General features: G+C 39.9%; 1 protein-coding gene and 1 long non-coding RNA gene across 3 annotated transcripts in view; both read left to right on the plus strand.

The window, feature by feature from the left end:
• The window catches only part of LOC103715506 (pentatricopeptide repeat-containing protein At4g04790, mitochondrial-like), an 85009-nt gene extending 67675 nt beyond the window's left edge, over positions 1-17334 (plus strand). For both annotated transcript variants that reach the window (XM_088702978.2, XM_088702977.2), the window contains exons 12-16: positions 2856-3020; positions 3114-3241; positions 3311-3380; positions 13923-14140; positions 16973-17334. In XM_088702978.2, coding sequence (XP_088559104.2) covers positions 2856-3020; positions 3114-3241; positions 3311-3380; positions 13923-14140; positions 16973-17117 — 726 coding nt within the window. In that variant the 3' untranslated portion in view covers positions 17118-17334. The remainder of the gene's footprint in view (positions 1-2855; positions 3021-3113; positions 3242-3310; positions 3381-13922; positions 14141-16972) is intronic.
• Positions 17335-17349: 15 nt separating this feature from the next.
• Positions 17350-17900, plus strand: LOC148702714 (uncharacterized). Its single transcript, XR_015968060.1, has 3 exons — positions 17350-17489; positions 17651-17744; positions 17849-17900. It is a non-coding gene; the product is annotated as an uncharacterized LOC148702714 (long non-coding RNA).
• The last annotated feature ends 361 nt before the right edge of the window (positions 17901-18261 follow it).

The following is an 18261-nucleotide window of genomic DNA, read 5'->3' on the forward strand; positions in this document are numbered from 1 at the left end:
ATTCATATGCATATGCATATAGATATATATACACACACCCACAAATACATACATAAATACATTCATATATGCGTTGGACTAAACACTTTATGTTACTTCCTTGAAAAAGAAGTTGATGATTCAAAAGCAATGATAGCTATCAAAATTTAAGATCTAAAAAATTGAAACATGGTGTAATCTATAAAAATTCCTAGAAATCGTAATTCAATGTTTCAGTGGTCTCCAACCTAATCATCAAGAAAGTTTAATATTGAATGGTTTTAATTAAGGAATGTAAAACTGAGCTGAACCAGCTGGTTTCGCCCGTTTCGAGCCGTATCGGTGGCTCACCGGTACATTCAGCTATTGAAAACGGCTTGCTGTCGGAGCCGGAGAAGAAGAGAAAGAGAGAGCGAGCGGGGGAGGGAGGGTGAACGAGGGGCGGCGGATGACAGCGGAGGGTCGCGGGGGGGCGCCGGAGGCCGGGGCCGCATCCCTTGTTTCTGCCACCCCCCGCTGCCCTCCACCGGCATCCTCCACCGCTCGTTCTCCCTCCCTCCCTTGCTCTCTCTTTTTCTCTTCTCCTTTTCTGGCTCTGGCATTTTTCTCTATCGGTACGGGCCCGACACGGCCCGTACCGACTCGTGCTGCCAGAGAACTGATACGGTTTTCGGTATTGGTTCCTCTGACCTTGGTTTTAATAGGACGATACTATGTTTTATTATGATCTAATCATCAAAACATGGTGAATTTAAATCTTACCCATGTTTTAAAATGTCTAGAACGTGATCTATGTAATTCATTTTCAATTTATATGCCCCATCATGTATTTTACCATGCTAATGCATTTGATGCCATTTTATACCAAGCTGATGTATATGTTAGACACCACCAAAACATTTGAATTTTGGTTTTTAGGCATTTTTGTACTGTAGATCATGTTTAATGATTTGGTTCTTCAATTTGGATGGCCTATCATTGATTTTAGAACTATTAACTCTTTTACAAGTAGTAAACGTAAAGTGTCTAGCAAATCTCTCTCTCTCCGTCTCTCTCTTACTCAAATATATATATATATATATATATATATATATATAATGTTTGTATATATCTGTGTATGTATGTTTGTGTGTGCATGCATGCATGTCTTGTCCCCATGCCTAGTTTTTTTGCCAATATCATGTATGACACTTAGATTCTTCGGCAGCCTAAATGTCCAGGTAACATTGACAAGTTCGCCGAATTGGTACTGGAGGGTGTATCGGTTGGAGACTGGTTCGGCATGGCACGGGTCCATACTATACTGTTTGGGGACGCACCGAAATAGGGAGAGGGAGGGCGGGAGGGAGAAGGAGAGCGAGAAGGGGGGAAGAGGGAGGGAGGGCGAGAGAGAATGGAAGAGAGGGAGAGAAAATCCTGAAATCAAGAGTCATAGATAGGGAGAGGGGGAGAGGGGGAGAGGGAGAGAGAGATCGAGGGAGAGTTTTCTACTCACCTACAAACCGCATGTTGTAGGCCTCGAATTGGGACTTGAAATTGGGAGATGCGTTGGCGGCAAAGGAATCCATCAAGTTGGGTGGCTGTGCTCTTTTGGGGGCAGTGGAGAAGTGGGTCTTAGGGTTTGGGTGCTCCTTGAGTTGAGCTCGCCATGAGAGAGAGGGAGAGAGCAAGCGGAGGAGAGCCTTGAAGGCTCTTGGATCATCGAAGTTGAACCGCAGAGAGGGGTGGGGGGCTTCAAAGCATCGAATATGAATTACGGAGAGCCTCAGAGGGGAGGGCTCTCGAAGTGAGTAGGGAGTAGGGGGAGGGTTATGTACTATTTAATAATAATTCTTATGGTGAACTGAACCAACCGTGTGAATTGTTCTGACTTAGTGTCGGTTTAGTTCGGTACGGGCTGAACTGCCTAGTTCAGGTTGGTTTAGTAATCCATAGGTGGTATGAGACTGACGGTCTATGGTAACTTGACATTTTTCCTTTTCTCTGTTTTTTTCTATCAATTGCTTTAGAAAATAGACTCCATAGTTAAACTTTGAAACATAAATTCAAACTTGTTCTCTGAGGTTGTTGTCATCCTCTTTTTTTAATCCTTGTTTAATTATTTTAACGTCTCATACATGAAAGAGGAAAGCTAGAATGGGAAGTAGCAAAATCTGCAATCTCTTGTTAATCATTGGATTAGCTAGCTGGTCCTTAATGAGAAATAAACTCTCCTTAAAGAGTTTCAACTTTAACCTTGAAACTACACTCACAGCAATCATTGGTGCATGTTCATATCCTCTTTATAGGGAACTATGATGATTAGAAAAATGAGATTCCTTGGCTTCATTTCTAAACTTGTGGGTGCTCATCTAGGTGATCAGATAAAGTCTTCCAAGTGGCTGGCCTCGACTCTCACTCTTCTTTCTTTCCAAAAAGTCATGTTGGTAGATGGAGTGGGGAGGGAGGGATGGGAGGGAAGATAGTTGTGGGGACCAAAAGGTTGCCCCTACTTTTTCTCTGTCTTTACTTGTATGCATAAAGGGTGCCTAAGGGATTGACCTCTAATTGGGCCCAACTATAGCTTCAAACTGCTCCTCTAACTGCCTTTTCTTTGATGCTTTTTTGGAGGCGGCTCATCAATGTGATATGTTCTTGATGATCAACTTATAAATACTCATTTTACCAAAATTATGAGGCTTCTGCCTCACAAACCTGCACAGTTTATTTTTGTGATGGATTTGGAAACTCTTGTTCAATCTCTCATCCACTGGTTAATCTTCCTTGCATGGGCTTCTAAAAGCATTTTAAAAGTTGCTCTCTCTCTCTTTTACTAACATTTCAGGTTCCACTGCTTATATCCAAAATATTTCTGACACTGTCTTGTTTAATCACAGATTGTCTTGGATCGTGACATTCCAAACAAGTACCTAAATGATTTTAAAAGTGTACTTGTATCAGCCCTTTCTTCAAATGGGCAGATATCTGATGCACTTAGTATATATGATGAAATTAAGCAAGCGGGATGCAGCCCTGAGCCCAAGGCTGTCATTAGCCTCATTGTAAGTGCTTTGCTGATGTCAACACATGCAATTATGAAATAGAGGACAAAGTCTGATGTTCTTTTAATACATAATGAATATCTTCTTTTTCAGGAACACCTTCGAACTGAAGGAGAGTTAGATAGATTGCTTCAGCTTCTAGAGGAGTTGAATGATTCAAGCAGTTGGTTTGATGGCTGCAGTAGAATAGCCTTGTATTGCATTCAATACAACATTGCAGAGTATGTAATACTAGTTTTTATATTATAAATGTTTTGCTTGTACTTATACTTTTTTTTTTCTTTAAACAGTACTGCTGTTAAATTACTTAAGCAGCTCCAGAAGAAAGATGAATCAAGTACATTTATTGTTATCGATCAGGTCTGGTCTCAGCTTCTCTTTTAATTTGCATAAGAATAAGTGCGACAATATATGTATATTTTCTGTCATCGAAGTATTTTCTAGCATTATATGTTGCACCTGTTACAAAACTAGAAAGTAAATTCTAAACTTTGGTTCTATGAAGTCCATACCAGTTTCAGTTTAACCTATTATGGTATGCCAAATTGTGCCCTCAGGTTTCACATATATTTTATCTTAGAGATGAATACACTTCTCTATCTGGATCTCTCCATCTTTTCTCTCTGCCTACTCTTTCCATGTCTAGGTGAATCCTAGATGGTTGCTTCATGTAGAGCATAGAAGACAAATCCTCAAACAAATTTATACTACTATTTGTAGGTACTTCACTAGTGAATTTTCAGATCACCTTTGGGAGTCAGGAGATGAAGCATAAAAGCTGATAGTTGCATGGTAGCAACAAGGATAGTTAACATTGGTTTGCTGGTAACATGGTTGTATGTAGCAGCAAGGATACATGGGGTCGGTCGATTGGTAATATGGTATTAGAGCTCAGATATGCTGGAGGCCATGCATTCGAATCCCCTCTATTCATTTATTTATTTAATTATGCTTGTTAATTTTCTTTTGTCTTGATTCATAAATCTCTCCATGTGTATGGTCTGAGCGATGAGGGAGATGGGTGTGAAACATGATATACATTATCGACCCTTTCTGCATCAACCTAAGCTTTTGGGTTCATTTGTCTAGTTAACATGGTATTAGAGCTTAGGTTTGCTGAATGCTACAGGTTCCAATCGCTTCGATGCTTAGGTTCCAATCGCTTTTGGGGTCTGTCTTGACTTAGTCATCCCTCCACATTCATGGTCTGGGCTGCTTGTGAGGTGGGATGTTAAGCTTGATATGCTGATCCTTTTCCTATAAGTTTAGACTTTTAGGGTCTAGTTATTTGTTGGTATCAGAGCCAAAGATTGTAGGCTCAAATTCACATTCTGGCCCCTTCATTTTCATGCCACCATTTATCATCTCAAGTCTTTTCTTCTCTTGATTTGCTCTTGGTTATTACTTGGGTCATCCTTGAGTCGTTTGTGACTCGTTTATGCCTGCATGGTCCGGGGCTGCACGTGTGTGAAAGTTTAAGCGTGATATCCATTGTTGATCCTTCTATTAGCTTAAGCTTTTGGGGTCTCATGATTAGTCAGCATGATAACAAAGCCAAAAATTATGGGTTCTCCATTTAGGACAATTTTTTGTCATACCATTTGTTTGTTATCTTGAGTCTCTTCTTCTCTTGACTTATTCCTGATTGTTACTTGTGTTGTTCTTGAGTTGTTTTTGACTTGTTTGTGCCTTCATGGGCCACATGGGAGGGGTAGTGTTAAGGCCTAGTGTACACTGTTGACTCTTCCTCAACATCTTAATTTGTTGTGATCTAGTGGTAAGCTGACAATTTATCTAAGCAATCATCCATGAGATTATTATCTCGAGTTGAGTAAAACATATCTTGACATCTAAGAGCCTTGCTTAACAACAATTACATTTTGGAAGATTTTCACAGCTTCCAACAGAAATGCAAATATTGTCTACAAAGATGGAGAACATGTTATTAGGTCGTGATGTGCAATTAGACCATCTGGTTTGTCCAAAGCCATTCTATGTAAGAGCTAACAAATGTAGATTAAGTCTTCGAAACCCTGAATAACCCCAAATGAGGGCTTTTATGATGTGGAATTTGTAATTAAATTATACGTTTACCTTGCTATTTGTTTTGTGACTCTTTAGATGTTCATGCAATGCAAGCAACCAAATTGTAAATATGCTAGCCTTACAAGTTGAATATCCTTGCATAGGAGGTTGAAGGTTAAAACAAGTGGCCATGGCCTATCATGCAGGACAAGCTTAGGTAACAGGGGCTTTGGAATGAAGACAAAGGACAAATGTTGGTTAGGATTAATGGAAAATGAAGAGAGTATGCATAGAAAGCCAGGGACTGTACACAAAGTTAAAAAGATAATTATTATGCTGCTGCAAATTAGACATCAACTGGAGTTAGAAGTGGGACACGATGAAAAATAGGCTTTAGTATTAAAGGGAAGTAATTTATTAGATTTTTATGGGCCTGTAGATCTTTTTTCAGGACTGGTTGGATCTAATCTTTAATCTCTGGCTGGCCTAATCTCTGGGCCTAATGATGACAGATTGCTGCAAAGGGGAGGTTTGGACATTGGTGATAACCCAGAAACACTAGAACAGGGGAAAAGTAAATTGGAGTTTTGATTTTCAAAATACCATACTGAAACTGGAAAGTAAGAGCGCAAATAGAGGAAAAGAGAGCAGTACTAGCTGTAGAAGAATTGAGAACTAAAAAATAAAAACACAGAAGATTAGGAGGAGAATACAGGAAGACAGAAAGATAAAACCTCGTGGCCTCATAGCACTAAGAAACCAAGGCCTCACACATCTGTTATGGAATGACACCACAAGAGAATAAAGGGGAAAAACAAATGATGTCATCAGTTTCTTCATCCAATTTGTTTAAACTAAAGATTTGAACCTCATCTATTGTAGACCTCTGGTTCCTAACTTGATGGTCAAATTAAGACCTTCCTAAAATTCAGAAAAGGAAAAGCCTTCAAAAAAGTGCAAGATTCGGATTTCCCTCAACCCATATTGGAAAACCTGCAACACAATCTTAGTGATCTGACCTGACTGCCTTTCCAAACTATACATTAAACAGAACTTAGATATGAATCCTACTTAATATAGAGATTAGAAAACTACCAAAAATGTAGCCTAAGAATAAACCTGGCAAATTACAATAAAATTGATAACAAAATGCCTGCGTAATTGATCCTCTTCAAACATAGTTAATAACACTCCAACATCAACAAGTGATCAATAAGGAAAAAATAATAACACTCCAGCATCACCAAGTGATCAATAAGGCAAACTTTCCAAGGCAATTAATGATAGAGCATGCTGAACAATTTTTGATAGAAAAACAATAGCAAGGATAAGCAAAGAAGTGCCTTATAAACAACAAGGTGCCCTAAAATTTTTGGCAATGAACCTCAAGAAAATGCTAATAGAAATGGATATCCATAAGCGTTGTTTGCATTTGAGGTGTTAAAAGAAATTAAGCAAAAAGCTAGTTTACATGTTCTGGATCAAAATAATTTTGATGATGGTTATCGTGGTTGTTGATTGAGATAGAGCAAGATTCACCAAACTGGTGCAAGAGGTTGTATTTAATATGGTACATGTTCGTACTGTACTGTTTCGGGGTGTATTGGAAATAGGGAGAGGGATAAGTTGAGTGAGGGATGGAGGGAGGGGGAGGGAGAGAGGAGTATGCCGGATTTTAGGGAGTGGTGGGGGAGAGAGATAGAGAGGTGGAAAGAGAGAGGGTGAGAGAGAGAAACCCCAACTGAGAGGAGGGAGGGAGGGAGGGGGGGATTTATCTTGGAGTGATGGCAGTGGTCGGCAAGGGTGAGATGAGCGTGAAACCCTCGCAAGCTAACAAGCGAGTGAGTAAAGCTTGGGAGGGTTTTTGAAGTCGAACAGTGGCGATCAGGGATGGATTTTTATGAACCAGTGTTGAGCCAACCCGAGAGGCTGAATCATCTTGGGCTAGCTTCAGTATGGTTTGGGTTGGGTCGAACTGCTTGGTTCAGGTCGGTCTTGCAGTCCATGAGATTCCATCAGATGAAGTAATCCAAATGTTTGGACTTCAATTTCAATTAACTATATTATTATTTAGATCATCTTTACTTTATCAATTCAAGTCTCTTCACAACCTTGACATTCTAGGATAAACATTTGATATTTGCATGAATGGGCTATAATCTTATGAGGAACCAAGTTATGATTGCCCAAATGTTTCCTGGCGAGATTAGGAATATAAATACCATTTTCTATTTAGTCTCTTGTTTTAGTTAAAAACATGAGAATTTGCTGTATAAATGGTGTAGATCAAACCTTTTTATATCAGGTTCAAAGTTGTATTTGTCATCCTTGATAACTGATAGAATTCAATTAAACATCTCTATCATGCTCTTTTTCCATTTAATCATGGTATATCTCCATTTTACTTAGTAGTGTAGGTTTTCAGGGTTCACCTTGCATTTTGATTTGGATTCAAACACAAAATCACTTTCTTATACGTATTCACAAAATTAAATCTAATCGTTTTTGACATCTGATCATCATGATAAACACTTGTTAAGGTGACTTGAAAGCTAAAAGTTATTGCTCCTTTCCCCGAGGCTGCAGCAATTTTGGGTTCAGGCATGGAGAACCCAAAAAGAAGTTAGAATAAAGAAATTTGTTGTAAGATGATGGAGGGATTTGTTTTTGGAGAGATTCGAAAGTGAATGCAGCTCCCTAACTAGAAGTTTCCTGCTGCTATAAGAATTGGTTTAGCAAATGCAGAACATGATCAAAAGCTTCAACAAGATTATGATCAATAATCAATTAGTAATCTTGATTGTTCTGTCTTTAAATCAGAGAAGTGAGTAAATGTGTTTATAATGATGTTTGATAAATTTTAGTCATTTGGTACATGGTGGAAGCATAATTTCAATAAATTAGATCGATTAGTGAAAGATCCCGCTGTTAATGGTCTGAATCCTAAGATCAGTGATCCATCAGTTGTACTTTCAACCAACAACTTATATATGAAGAATTTCATCGTGGAAGAAGTAATAAAATCATTAAGGAGTTCAAAGTTTGCAAGAGCAGCACCCCAGCAAGATCTGGTTGTTAGCATGAAGTTGATGATTGTGACAGAATACAGTTTTCATGACCCATTTGCTTCAAGGGAATGGTGTTCTGTCTCATCCATTGGAGGATTGATGTCCTTGCAATCAATTATTCCAAGTGCATTTAATTCAAGGAGGGGCGCACAGCGGGGAGGGTCCTTGGGGTTGTCTTTTGATGATTTGATGGTAAGTCACAAGATTTTGTAACGTTAGTATTTGCGATGAAATAAAGGCAGTTACCCACGGTAGCTGGAAGCTAAGTTCATTAAGGCAATCTTGGGGTGAGATGCTTGTGAGGAAAGCCAAACTTATATGATCATATCTAGAGTAGTTATTAGGTTTCAACTTTAATTAATTTATTTTCTGTATTTTATTTCAACCGCAACTTTTAGGCGCTGTAACTTGGGAATCGAACCTATATGTTAGCTATGTTATTCTAGAACCTGGTGTGTGCAATACACTTGAAAGTATAAACAAGAGAGATCATGTATATTGTTAAGTAATTTGTGGAGACGAAGAGATATGCAGAGGTAGAAAACACAGATATGGAAGAACAAAGAGGAAACCTGATGCAGGACAACTGCAGGAAGGAGAGGAAAGGGGGAAGAAGAAGACAAGAAGGCTAATTTTTATTCATCATTCATCAAAACCCTAAACATGAGGATGGACCCATATATATAGCGTCATAAAATCACAAATAAACCCCTACAAATAAAATAATTCCAAAAGGCCCTAAAATGACAATATGCAAATAAACCCAAATGACAATATGCAAATAAACCCAATCAACATAAAATAAATCCAACTAAAATAAATCAATCTAAAATAAAATCAGGCTGGCTGAATCGGCTGGGACCCGCTGAGTTGGCTGGATCCTGTGGCGACCGGCTGACCTGGCACTGGTGTCCGCACCAACCTCCCCAAGTGGAAAGAAGTCGACCTTGACGAAAGCGGCTCGGTAAAGCCCCAGTAATACTCCAACAAGTCCGGGTCAATCAGCGGTCTCTCCTCGTGCTGGATCCAAGTGTAATCGGACTTTGGTCGTCCATGCCAACGAACCAGAAAATGCTGGATGCCTCCATCACTGTCAAAGACTATTTGCTCGTCTAAAATAGAATCAATATACTCTTTTTGTGCTCGATGGAGGAGAAAAGAAAACGTAGATGGCATGAAATCAATAATAGGATAAACATCGGGCGCAAGAGAGTGTGCAGCAAAAAAGTCAACAAGGATTGCAACCAAATCTTTAATATTAAGAGTAAGGTTATGACCAAAATCAAATGGAAAGTCAATGGTATAGACGTCAGTGCCATCCTTGTGCAACACCCTGAATGGTCCAATACTAAGAGACTGTAATTCCTTAAGATGGATCATTACGTAACCCCAAGTTTGAAATTCTTTAGCATAGAAATCAGCTTGCATCTTATAGTGAGCAGTACATGCATGAATGCCCTTATGGATTTCCTGATGCAACTTATGAATGTGTTGTGCAAATGCATATGCAGGCTCAGAAATCCTAACATTAGTTTCGATGGGTTGTGCGAGGGCATATCCAACTACACTCATGGTGGACTGGTCAGACCCGCTATCTGACTGTACAAGCGAGCTAGGTGTAGTGTGGGTGCATCCTAGGGTTTCAGGTTTGTCATCACACTTTTTCTCAATGTTCTGAATGTCATCGAGGTTTGGTTCATAGATTTGCTCCTCTAAGTCATCTATGTCACCTTCCTGCTCTTGCTGAGCAATAACGAAAAATTTGTTTGCACATTGGGAGGTAACGTGACCAAAATCTTGGCATTTGTAACACCAAGTTTTGGAATATGGTTTGGGAGGCTCACCAAGGATTCTCTTGCTATTAGTGTCTCGGCCTGAGACATGGGCAGTAGGAGGGGGCCTAGGATTAGTGGACCCTACAGAAGGTTTGGACCCTAAGGAATTAAGGCCCGTGAAAGTGTTCCATATGTTAGGGCACCTTACAAATGTTGACTTAGTGTTCCATCGGTTAAGGAGATCGTCTTGGTAGTTAAGGGGTAGGTATTTTTCTGTAAGTCTCTCTTTCATCTCTACCCAATCAGTTATTTCATGTTGATGTCTCCTAGCTAACAGATGTTCGGTGCTTTGCCAGAAAAGTTTAGCTCGACCGATGAGCTTCATTCTGGCGAACCGAACCTTCTTTTCTTCAGACAAATTATACCACTCAAAGAAGTAGTCCATTTCATGCAACTAGTCTGAAAAGATCTTTGGGTCATTGCGACCATCAAAGGTAGGGGCTTCAACCCGGATGCCTTTTATCACATCTTCAACATGGTCACGAGGTTTTCTAGGCTCTACGATATGTCGGTAACCTCTATCAATATTAGAGAAGGGACCAGGTCCTTTAGGGCGAGGGTAGGCATGATGATGATCTGGAACAGACCTATTACCAAAATTGCCCTGCCGAACAGAGCCTTGTTGTTCTAATATTTGTTCTAGGGTTTCGTCCCTTTCAAGATCCGGTAAATGGGAGGCACTAGGTTCCTTGGGTTCAATAACCCTCTGAATTGAAGCCTTAATTGAATCAAGTCTGGCATTATTAGCTTGGACCTGAATATTAGTGTCTTGGATAGCTTTTAATAGAGCTTCGATTTTGAAATCCATATCTAATTGGGACTCAGAATGAGATGTGACACGACCACTACGTAGATGCATGAAATGAATGAAGATATGTATGATCCTATCGACTATAGAGGTTCCTGAGTAGACCTAATGCATGAAAGTAATTTGAAATTGCAAAGCATATGCTCAATATAATCAGAAGCTAACTCAAGCAATTGAAATTGGCTTTGAATTACGTAATAAATTCAGATAAGTAGTTGCAGTCAAATAGTACTAGTTTTCAGTATGTTGCAGGGCTGCACAGAGCCTTAAAGACTCTCGAAGATTTGGTACCCTATAATTAATAGCAAAGATAGGCCACTACTAGAGTTTTGGTATTGTCTGGAGTGGGTGTGTTGAATTTTCTGGAAGCAATATCAATAGAGCACTTAAGAGTTAATTAATTCTAAATTTAGACAAACAAATAAAATTTGCAGTAAAGGAAGAAACCTGACCTAGGTTGGGGCGACGACCAACGTACGGTAAGTCGGCTCGTCAGATGGCGCGAATCTGGTCGAATTACAGCAACCGGTGTGGTCTGATTGGCCTGTGAACAACAGAGGAGGAGATGTTGTGGCCGTTGCAAAAGGGCCTGCTGGACGTGATGGGTGTCGAGAGGTGGTGGATCGGGCCTGTGTAGGGGAGGCGGAATGGTGGCGGAATGGCGGTGGTGCTCGACCTGGCGGTGACGGCTCAGATGAGGGCTCGGCGGAGAGAAGAAGAAGCTCGAGCGGCGGGAGGCGAGGGCTCGGCGGCGGGGAGGTACTGAAGCGGTGGAACTCGGGCGGCGGAGACGACGACGGCCACAGCTCGGGGAAGACGAAGAGGTAGCCGAGAAAGGAGGTGGCCGCGGTGCTGCAGTCGGCCGCGGGGAAGGAGATGCTCGGCGACGGCGAAGGCGATGTGGCGGCAGGGCGGTGTGGAGCGGCGACGCTTGGGTGGCGATGGCGGACGAGAGCAGAGGCGGTGATAGCAAAAGGGGTGGCGGCGACGGCGTTCACGAAGGGTGGGCGGTGCGGCGGAACGGCGACGGCGAAGGCGATGTGGCGGCAGGGCGGCGTGGAGCGGCGACGCTTGGGTGGCGATGGCGGACGAGAGCAGAGGCGGTGATAGCAAAAGGGGTGGCGGCGACGGCGTTCACGAAGGGTGGGCGGTGCGGCGGAAGAAGAAGCGGAGGCCGATCGGGACGAAGAACAGAGGTAAGGGTTTTTCTTTTTTTTTCTTTTCTTTTTTTTCTTTTTTTTTGCCTCTTTTTTTGGCACGCACGTGTGGTCACGTGCGTGCTTGCCCGTGTGACTCACGTGCGAGTGAGCACGCGCAGTTCACGTGCAGCTCCTCTCTTTTTTTTTCGTGGGGCGGAGTCGGGTTAGCGGGTTAACGGGTGTTGGATCTTACCCGTTAATGCAGTTCGTCTTCAACCTCCAACGGGTTCGTTGGGACGCGCCGGATTTCGCGGCTTCGGCTGCGGGGAAGGGCGCGACAGACTCCGGTGGGGAACGACGCTCCGGGGCGGAGGGCAGCAGTCACGGCTGCGGGTCCTTGTCCTGCGGCGGTGAACAGAGGCTGGTCAGATACGGAGACTCAGGGACGGCGGCTTCCGTGGAGATGCGGCGGTCTGCGGTGGCGAACTGGCGGTGCTGCGAGGTGGGGGAGGCAGCGTCGATGCGGCGGTAGGCTCAGGTGCGACGACGGGCGGGGAGGGTCCGGCGCAGGGTTCCCCTTTTGTTCTTTTGTGTGGGAGCCGAGAGAGAAGAAAGGGGCAACAGAAGGGTGTTTTTCTTCTTTTTTTTCTTCTTTTTTTTTCTTTTTTTTTTTGTTTTTGCACTGCTTTTCCTTTATGCTTGATCCCTCGGACGGCTACGAGATGGATTTCTGGAAGAAGGAACTCACGGCCAGCATGTCACGGGAGAGAGGTTTCTTTCACGAGAAGAGAGTTGTTCAGGACTGGGCTTTGACAATAGAGGCAAAGCCGAGCCTGCTCTGATACCAAAACTGATGCAGGACAACTGCAGGAAGGAGAGGAAAGGGGAAAGAAGAGGAGGGGGAAGAAGAAGAGGAGGAAAAGAGGAGGGGGAAGAAGACAAGAAGGCTAATTTTCATTCATCATTCATCAAAATCCTAAACATGAGGATGGACCCATATATATAGGGTCAAAAAATAACAAATAAACCCCTACAAATAAAATAATTCCAAAAAGGCCCTAAAATGACAATATGCAAATAAACCCAATCAACATAAATCCAACTAAAATAAATCAATCTAAAATAAAATCAGGCTGGCTGAATCGGCTGGGACCCGTTGAGCTGGCTAGATCCTGTGGCGACCGGCTGACCTGGCACTGGTGTCCGCACCAAAACCAGGTTCAAATTTAATATTAGAATACATATGGTCTTTTGTGCCTGGATGAGATATGTTTTTCAGACATGTTAAAGCCACTAAGCAAGTCAACCAAGGAATGATGTCTTCAATGTTCCCCAATGGGTTTAGGGATTTGAATGTCTTTTTCTGCTGTTTCTAATTATTAGTTTAGCTTATGGTTGCAGGTAAATTAGTAACATTAATCGCTTGGTATAATTCTAAATCTCTTAAGGTTTGAGTCATTAGGGGTTAGACCTATAAGGTTAAGGCCATTCATGAGAAATTGAAAAGTGAATTCTATGACTTTTGGTTTTATCTTCACTATTATCGTTAAAGATGTGTGGAGCTCCAAGTCCTGCAGAACAGAACAGTACTCATTCTTCTTTTTCTCTCGTTGATTCTTTTAGATCCACTTAAAACTCAGACTGTTACGAGATTTAATTATTAATACACATATTTCCATACCCACAACATGTGGGTGATAGTTCCCATTCTTACAGATGCTCCCCAGTATTCTAATAGATGGGATGATGGTAAAAGACAAACAGCACATCTTATTGAAACCAATTTTGCAGTTATTTGGGTTCTCTGTTGTCTATATTGGTCATGCTTTGTGCTTGATGTTATAAAGTGTTCTACTCAATTGTCAATATCTTGCCTCCACAAATGACTGCTTATAAGTTGATTTTTGTAGCATAATCAATATGGGAATCTGGACACAAATCTATGATATCAGTTTTTTATTTAGCATTCTAGAGAGAATTGTTTTTGCATGTCTACTTTGTTTATTCTTGCTTCAATGATGGAACAGATATTTAGCCAAATATGGGAGACAGAACCCACAAATTTAAAAATTGGTTTGGAATTACTTCGAGCTGTTAAAGAAGAGCTTGATCTTCATCCTTCTCGAACAAGTCTTGATTTTCTTCTCAGTACCTGCGCAAAAGTAAAAGATTCACAACATGCATGGTTAATTTGGTCAGAGTATAGCAATGCTGGCCTTCCTTACAACGTTTTGACATTCTTGAGGTTTGTAATTAGCTTGTTAAAGTATATGCTTATCATTAGTTGGACTTTCTTTCTACTATGAAACCCCTAATCAGTTCTATTTTGCATTTGAAACCCTATAGAATTGATTATATTACAGATAACACTGTTTAGGGAATATTTGTTGGGTTTGACTTGTTTGCGACAACTCAACTTGGTTAGTTGCTTTCTCATGGTGAATTACTTTGCTTGAATTTGACTACTTGAGAAGTTAGATGTTGATATTCAAATGAGAATTATTTTGCTTTCTTTTGTGTTTTTTTTCTTCTCTTTTACATTTTAGTGGGACAACAGAATTCTGTTATATAGAGACAGCTATTTTTTTATCTGGGTAATGGAGGATTACTTAAATGGTTCCTATGTCAAGGTTTCATATTGTAAAGCATAATAGCATATCAGCAGATGCATATAGTCTTTTGGCTGCCCCTGCATTATGCGACCCCCTATACTTTATGATCTGTATTGTGGCATACAGGTTCGTATCTTGTGTTCTATGACAATAAAGTTTGAGATGAAAACTATGGCTAAATATTCTAGAGAACCATAACTCACTCCTTATGGACCACCGAAAAGCTTCCCACTTCACATATGAACACTCTGGAACTGCATATGTCTGATCGAGTTATCTAGACCCTGATATGAAGTTTCAAGGACTGAAAACTGAAGATCAGCTTATACTTGTAAATTGTTCAACATGTTAGAAGTTTCCTTATATTTTCATTTAAAACATTTAAAATTATAACTAGTTCTGTTTGTTCTCTTTTTTTTTTTTTTTTGTAAATATGTGTATCTTTTTGGGTGAGTTGAGATGGCCATGGATTTTTCATTGTTAATAAAAAGGAAACTCATGATTGAATACTAAAGCAATCATGTATTATAGTTTTAGGTATCTGAAAAAAAGGGTGCATTAGGATATTGTATTTTGATCATTACACATATGAGGGAGTGGTTCTAATGATACTGTACTTGAACTAGAATGGTTTTATATTTTCTTTCCTCATTCTTCAATGTTAATTATTTCTGATATTTGGGAAGCATCAAATAGGTAATGCTAAGAGTTGATAGAGTTGCGTAGCAAAGGAGATTTCAAAGTTTGAAGTACTGAACATCTGCATTTGCTCTGATTTTAATTCTGAGTTTATATAGAAATAAATCATTGTTTACTAATTTGGATTTCATATTTAGTAAGTAATTTTTTTTGCAGTTATTGTGTCACTTTGTTATTTGATGCTGTAATTGACAAACTAGTTTTAGGAAAACATTGTTCAAAATCAGTACAAAATGATTATTCCCATGATGTATCCCTTGTTTTTCAAGATAGTCTCCTTGTTAATGTGGTTTAGATGACTTCTTTATGTAAATGAATGACTTAGATCTTTTGGAGCACGCAACTTCCAAGTAATGGCGATAAATCTCAAGAAACAAATTTGCCTAACTTAGCACTAGAACCTTGAATAAATGGCAGAATAATTCTGGAATTTAGACATTTTTCCGCGACAAGTAAATAATCATGAAGCCCAATTTTCTAGTATCTAATCTCCTGTTGCCAGTGAATAATTCAGAAATATCTGTTTTACACTTGTTCAAATACCAAATCTAAAGGCTATACATGTCTCAAGGCAGTCATGAAGGTTACCGTTGTCAGTGGATTTTTCTTAAGTTTCCTCATGATTCAAGAATTTGGTCCGATAATCCTTAAAGGGGGAACTATGTGACAAATCTTCATAGATTCATGGAAATATATCTCTTGAAACTAGGAGGCGACCTGTACATGGTCGCTAAAAAGAAAAAAAAAAGATGACTGCCTGACAACATGGTTTGAATAAGTTGCATATTATCCAGATTTGATGTAGTAAGATTGTAAAGTGGACGAGGTCAACTGATGGAGCTATTGATAGCAACTTCAAAAGCTAAACATCTCCTAAAGTAAACTGCTGTTATGCCTAACATACATATATGGCATTGTGCTAGTAATGGCCAGTACGCGGTGCCATGCTAGTACACAACTGTAAAACTGGCTGGTACATCTTAAACCAATCCAAGTGTACTAGCTGAATTATATATATATATATATATATATATATATATATATATATATATATATATAAGTGATTACAAATCTGAAAAAATGCTGTATGAAGAGAAATATCAAGATAAAACATAGTTGCTTTTTAACTATATCTGCAAGAGTTCATGTACCAGTATTGAGTGTCATTTGCCCGATGGTCATTCCGGTATTACAGAGAGACTCGGCTATATCAGTCTAATAGCCTAGTATAGCCTGGTAAAGTCTCTCAACTGATTGTCAACTTGTTTAAACTATGGATCAATTGTAATGTGATTATTGACGTTGGCTAGCTCTGATACAAGAAACAGCTGTGCCATACTTATATGGTAGGTGTTTGATTCCATTTCTCTTGCTATTGTTGGCTTGGATTGTTGATACAATGTAACCACTTTTGAATGCCGAGACGTGTTTCAGAAGATAACAGTTCCACACCACCTTCAACAATAATTTGCAAAGCAAGACAATTTGCATCACACTGTACATTTTTTCCAGTTATCAAACTTGTATTTGAAGTTGGAAGATATTCTTTCCCTCAATCTTAAGACTTGGATTTGTCCATTTAAAAATTCTATTATACATTGCTACTTTTAAGGTCCGTGTATATGTGAATCTCCTCAAATAACAAAATACAGTATTTCCAGTGCTCAAATTTTTCATCGTGTAATACGTACTACAGATTATCTCAATAGTAGATGCTATTGTTCTCTCTCTCAAGCAAAATTTATGATCTTGTAACATCTGTACAGGATGTATCAAGCCCTTCTGGCATCAGGAGAGCGCGGAGCTGCAAAAAATATGCTGAAAGAAATACAGAAAGAGGATCCCCATGTTTGTTATATTATCAAGTCTTGTAAAATAAAATATAGGAAGACAAACAACTTCAGAGAATGAGGATAGAAAATTAAGTATCCCTATCATGTGCTGTTCTCTTTCATATAGAACATGGGGGGCTATGAAGGCCCAGGTTAGAAGATAAATATTTATTCTGATAGGAAGAAAAGGAGAATCCTTCCTTTTATGAATCTTTATTCTGATAGGAAGAAAAGGAGAATCCTTTCTTTTATGAATCTTTATTCTGATAGGAAGAAAAGGAAAATCCTTTCTGTTATGAATCTCCCAGACCTCCACTTTTAAACCATGCTAACAGTCTGAATCATGGCTTACAGCTCTGGAATGACCCACCCAGACTGCCAAAAAGGCCGATTAATATTCCGTTCATCCCTGAAGTGCTGATATTGGCAAGCACGCCGACAGATTTGCAAGGTAAGCCAAAAATAAGGGATTTGACCATTAAAGCTGCTTTTTACTGTACCTTGATTGTTTTGTACCGTGCAATGAAGACCACCTTCACTTCATGAGGTAATTCATTGCCAGAGCTCATTCTTTCCGTCAAAGTTTCTTGGTGACAAAGATTTATTTTCTAGTGGCAACAGGACAATGTGTGTACTTAAGGTGCAAGCATCTGCCCATGACATGATACAGGGTTTTCTTTTCATGGATTCTTCTGCATGTTCGCATGTGAGGACTCTTTCTTGTTTTATAAAGTACATCTCTTGGAGTGTTTTTTTTGTCTCTCTCAGCCAGCTGACTGCACTCTGTTTTTTTTTTTTTTGAGTCAATAGTTAATGTGGCTACTTTTTTTCTCTCAATAAAACAAAACATATGTGTTGCAAATGTTACTTTTTCTTAATGTCAAGCGGGACTGAGATGAAGCCAGAGCAGTGCGGTCCATTTGACCCAAAGAGGAGGCTGTTTTCATATTCTTCTTGGAAACCAAGACATGTTTAGGTTACTGTCAATGGCATATAGATATCAGCTGATGCAAGTCCTAACAAGCGTTGGGTCCAGCATTGGCGGACATGTATCCCTGAAGATAGCAGCAAGACCACAAGAAGTTAAATGCCGATCGTTGCTCTTGTTTGGGCACAAGCGGTTGTATGTTGCCAAATTTCATGGTGCAATTTGCATCAAGAGTAGCATTCACCTAAGCTAACAGTTCTTTAAATATTTTAAGCCTTCTGACTATGCTTCAACT

This window comes from Phoenix dactylifera, chromosome 8 (assembly GCF_051530095.1).
Source record: "Phoenix dactylifera cultivar Ajwa chromosome 8, Ajwa_hap1_PhDact_Kaust_v1.1, whole genome shotgun sequence".
NCBI lineage: Eukaryota > Viridiplantae > Streptophyta > Magnoliopsida > Arecales > Arecaceae > Phoenix > Phoenix dactylifera.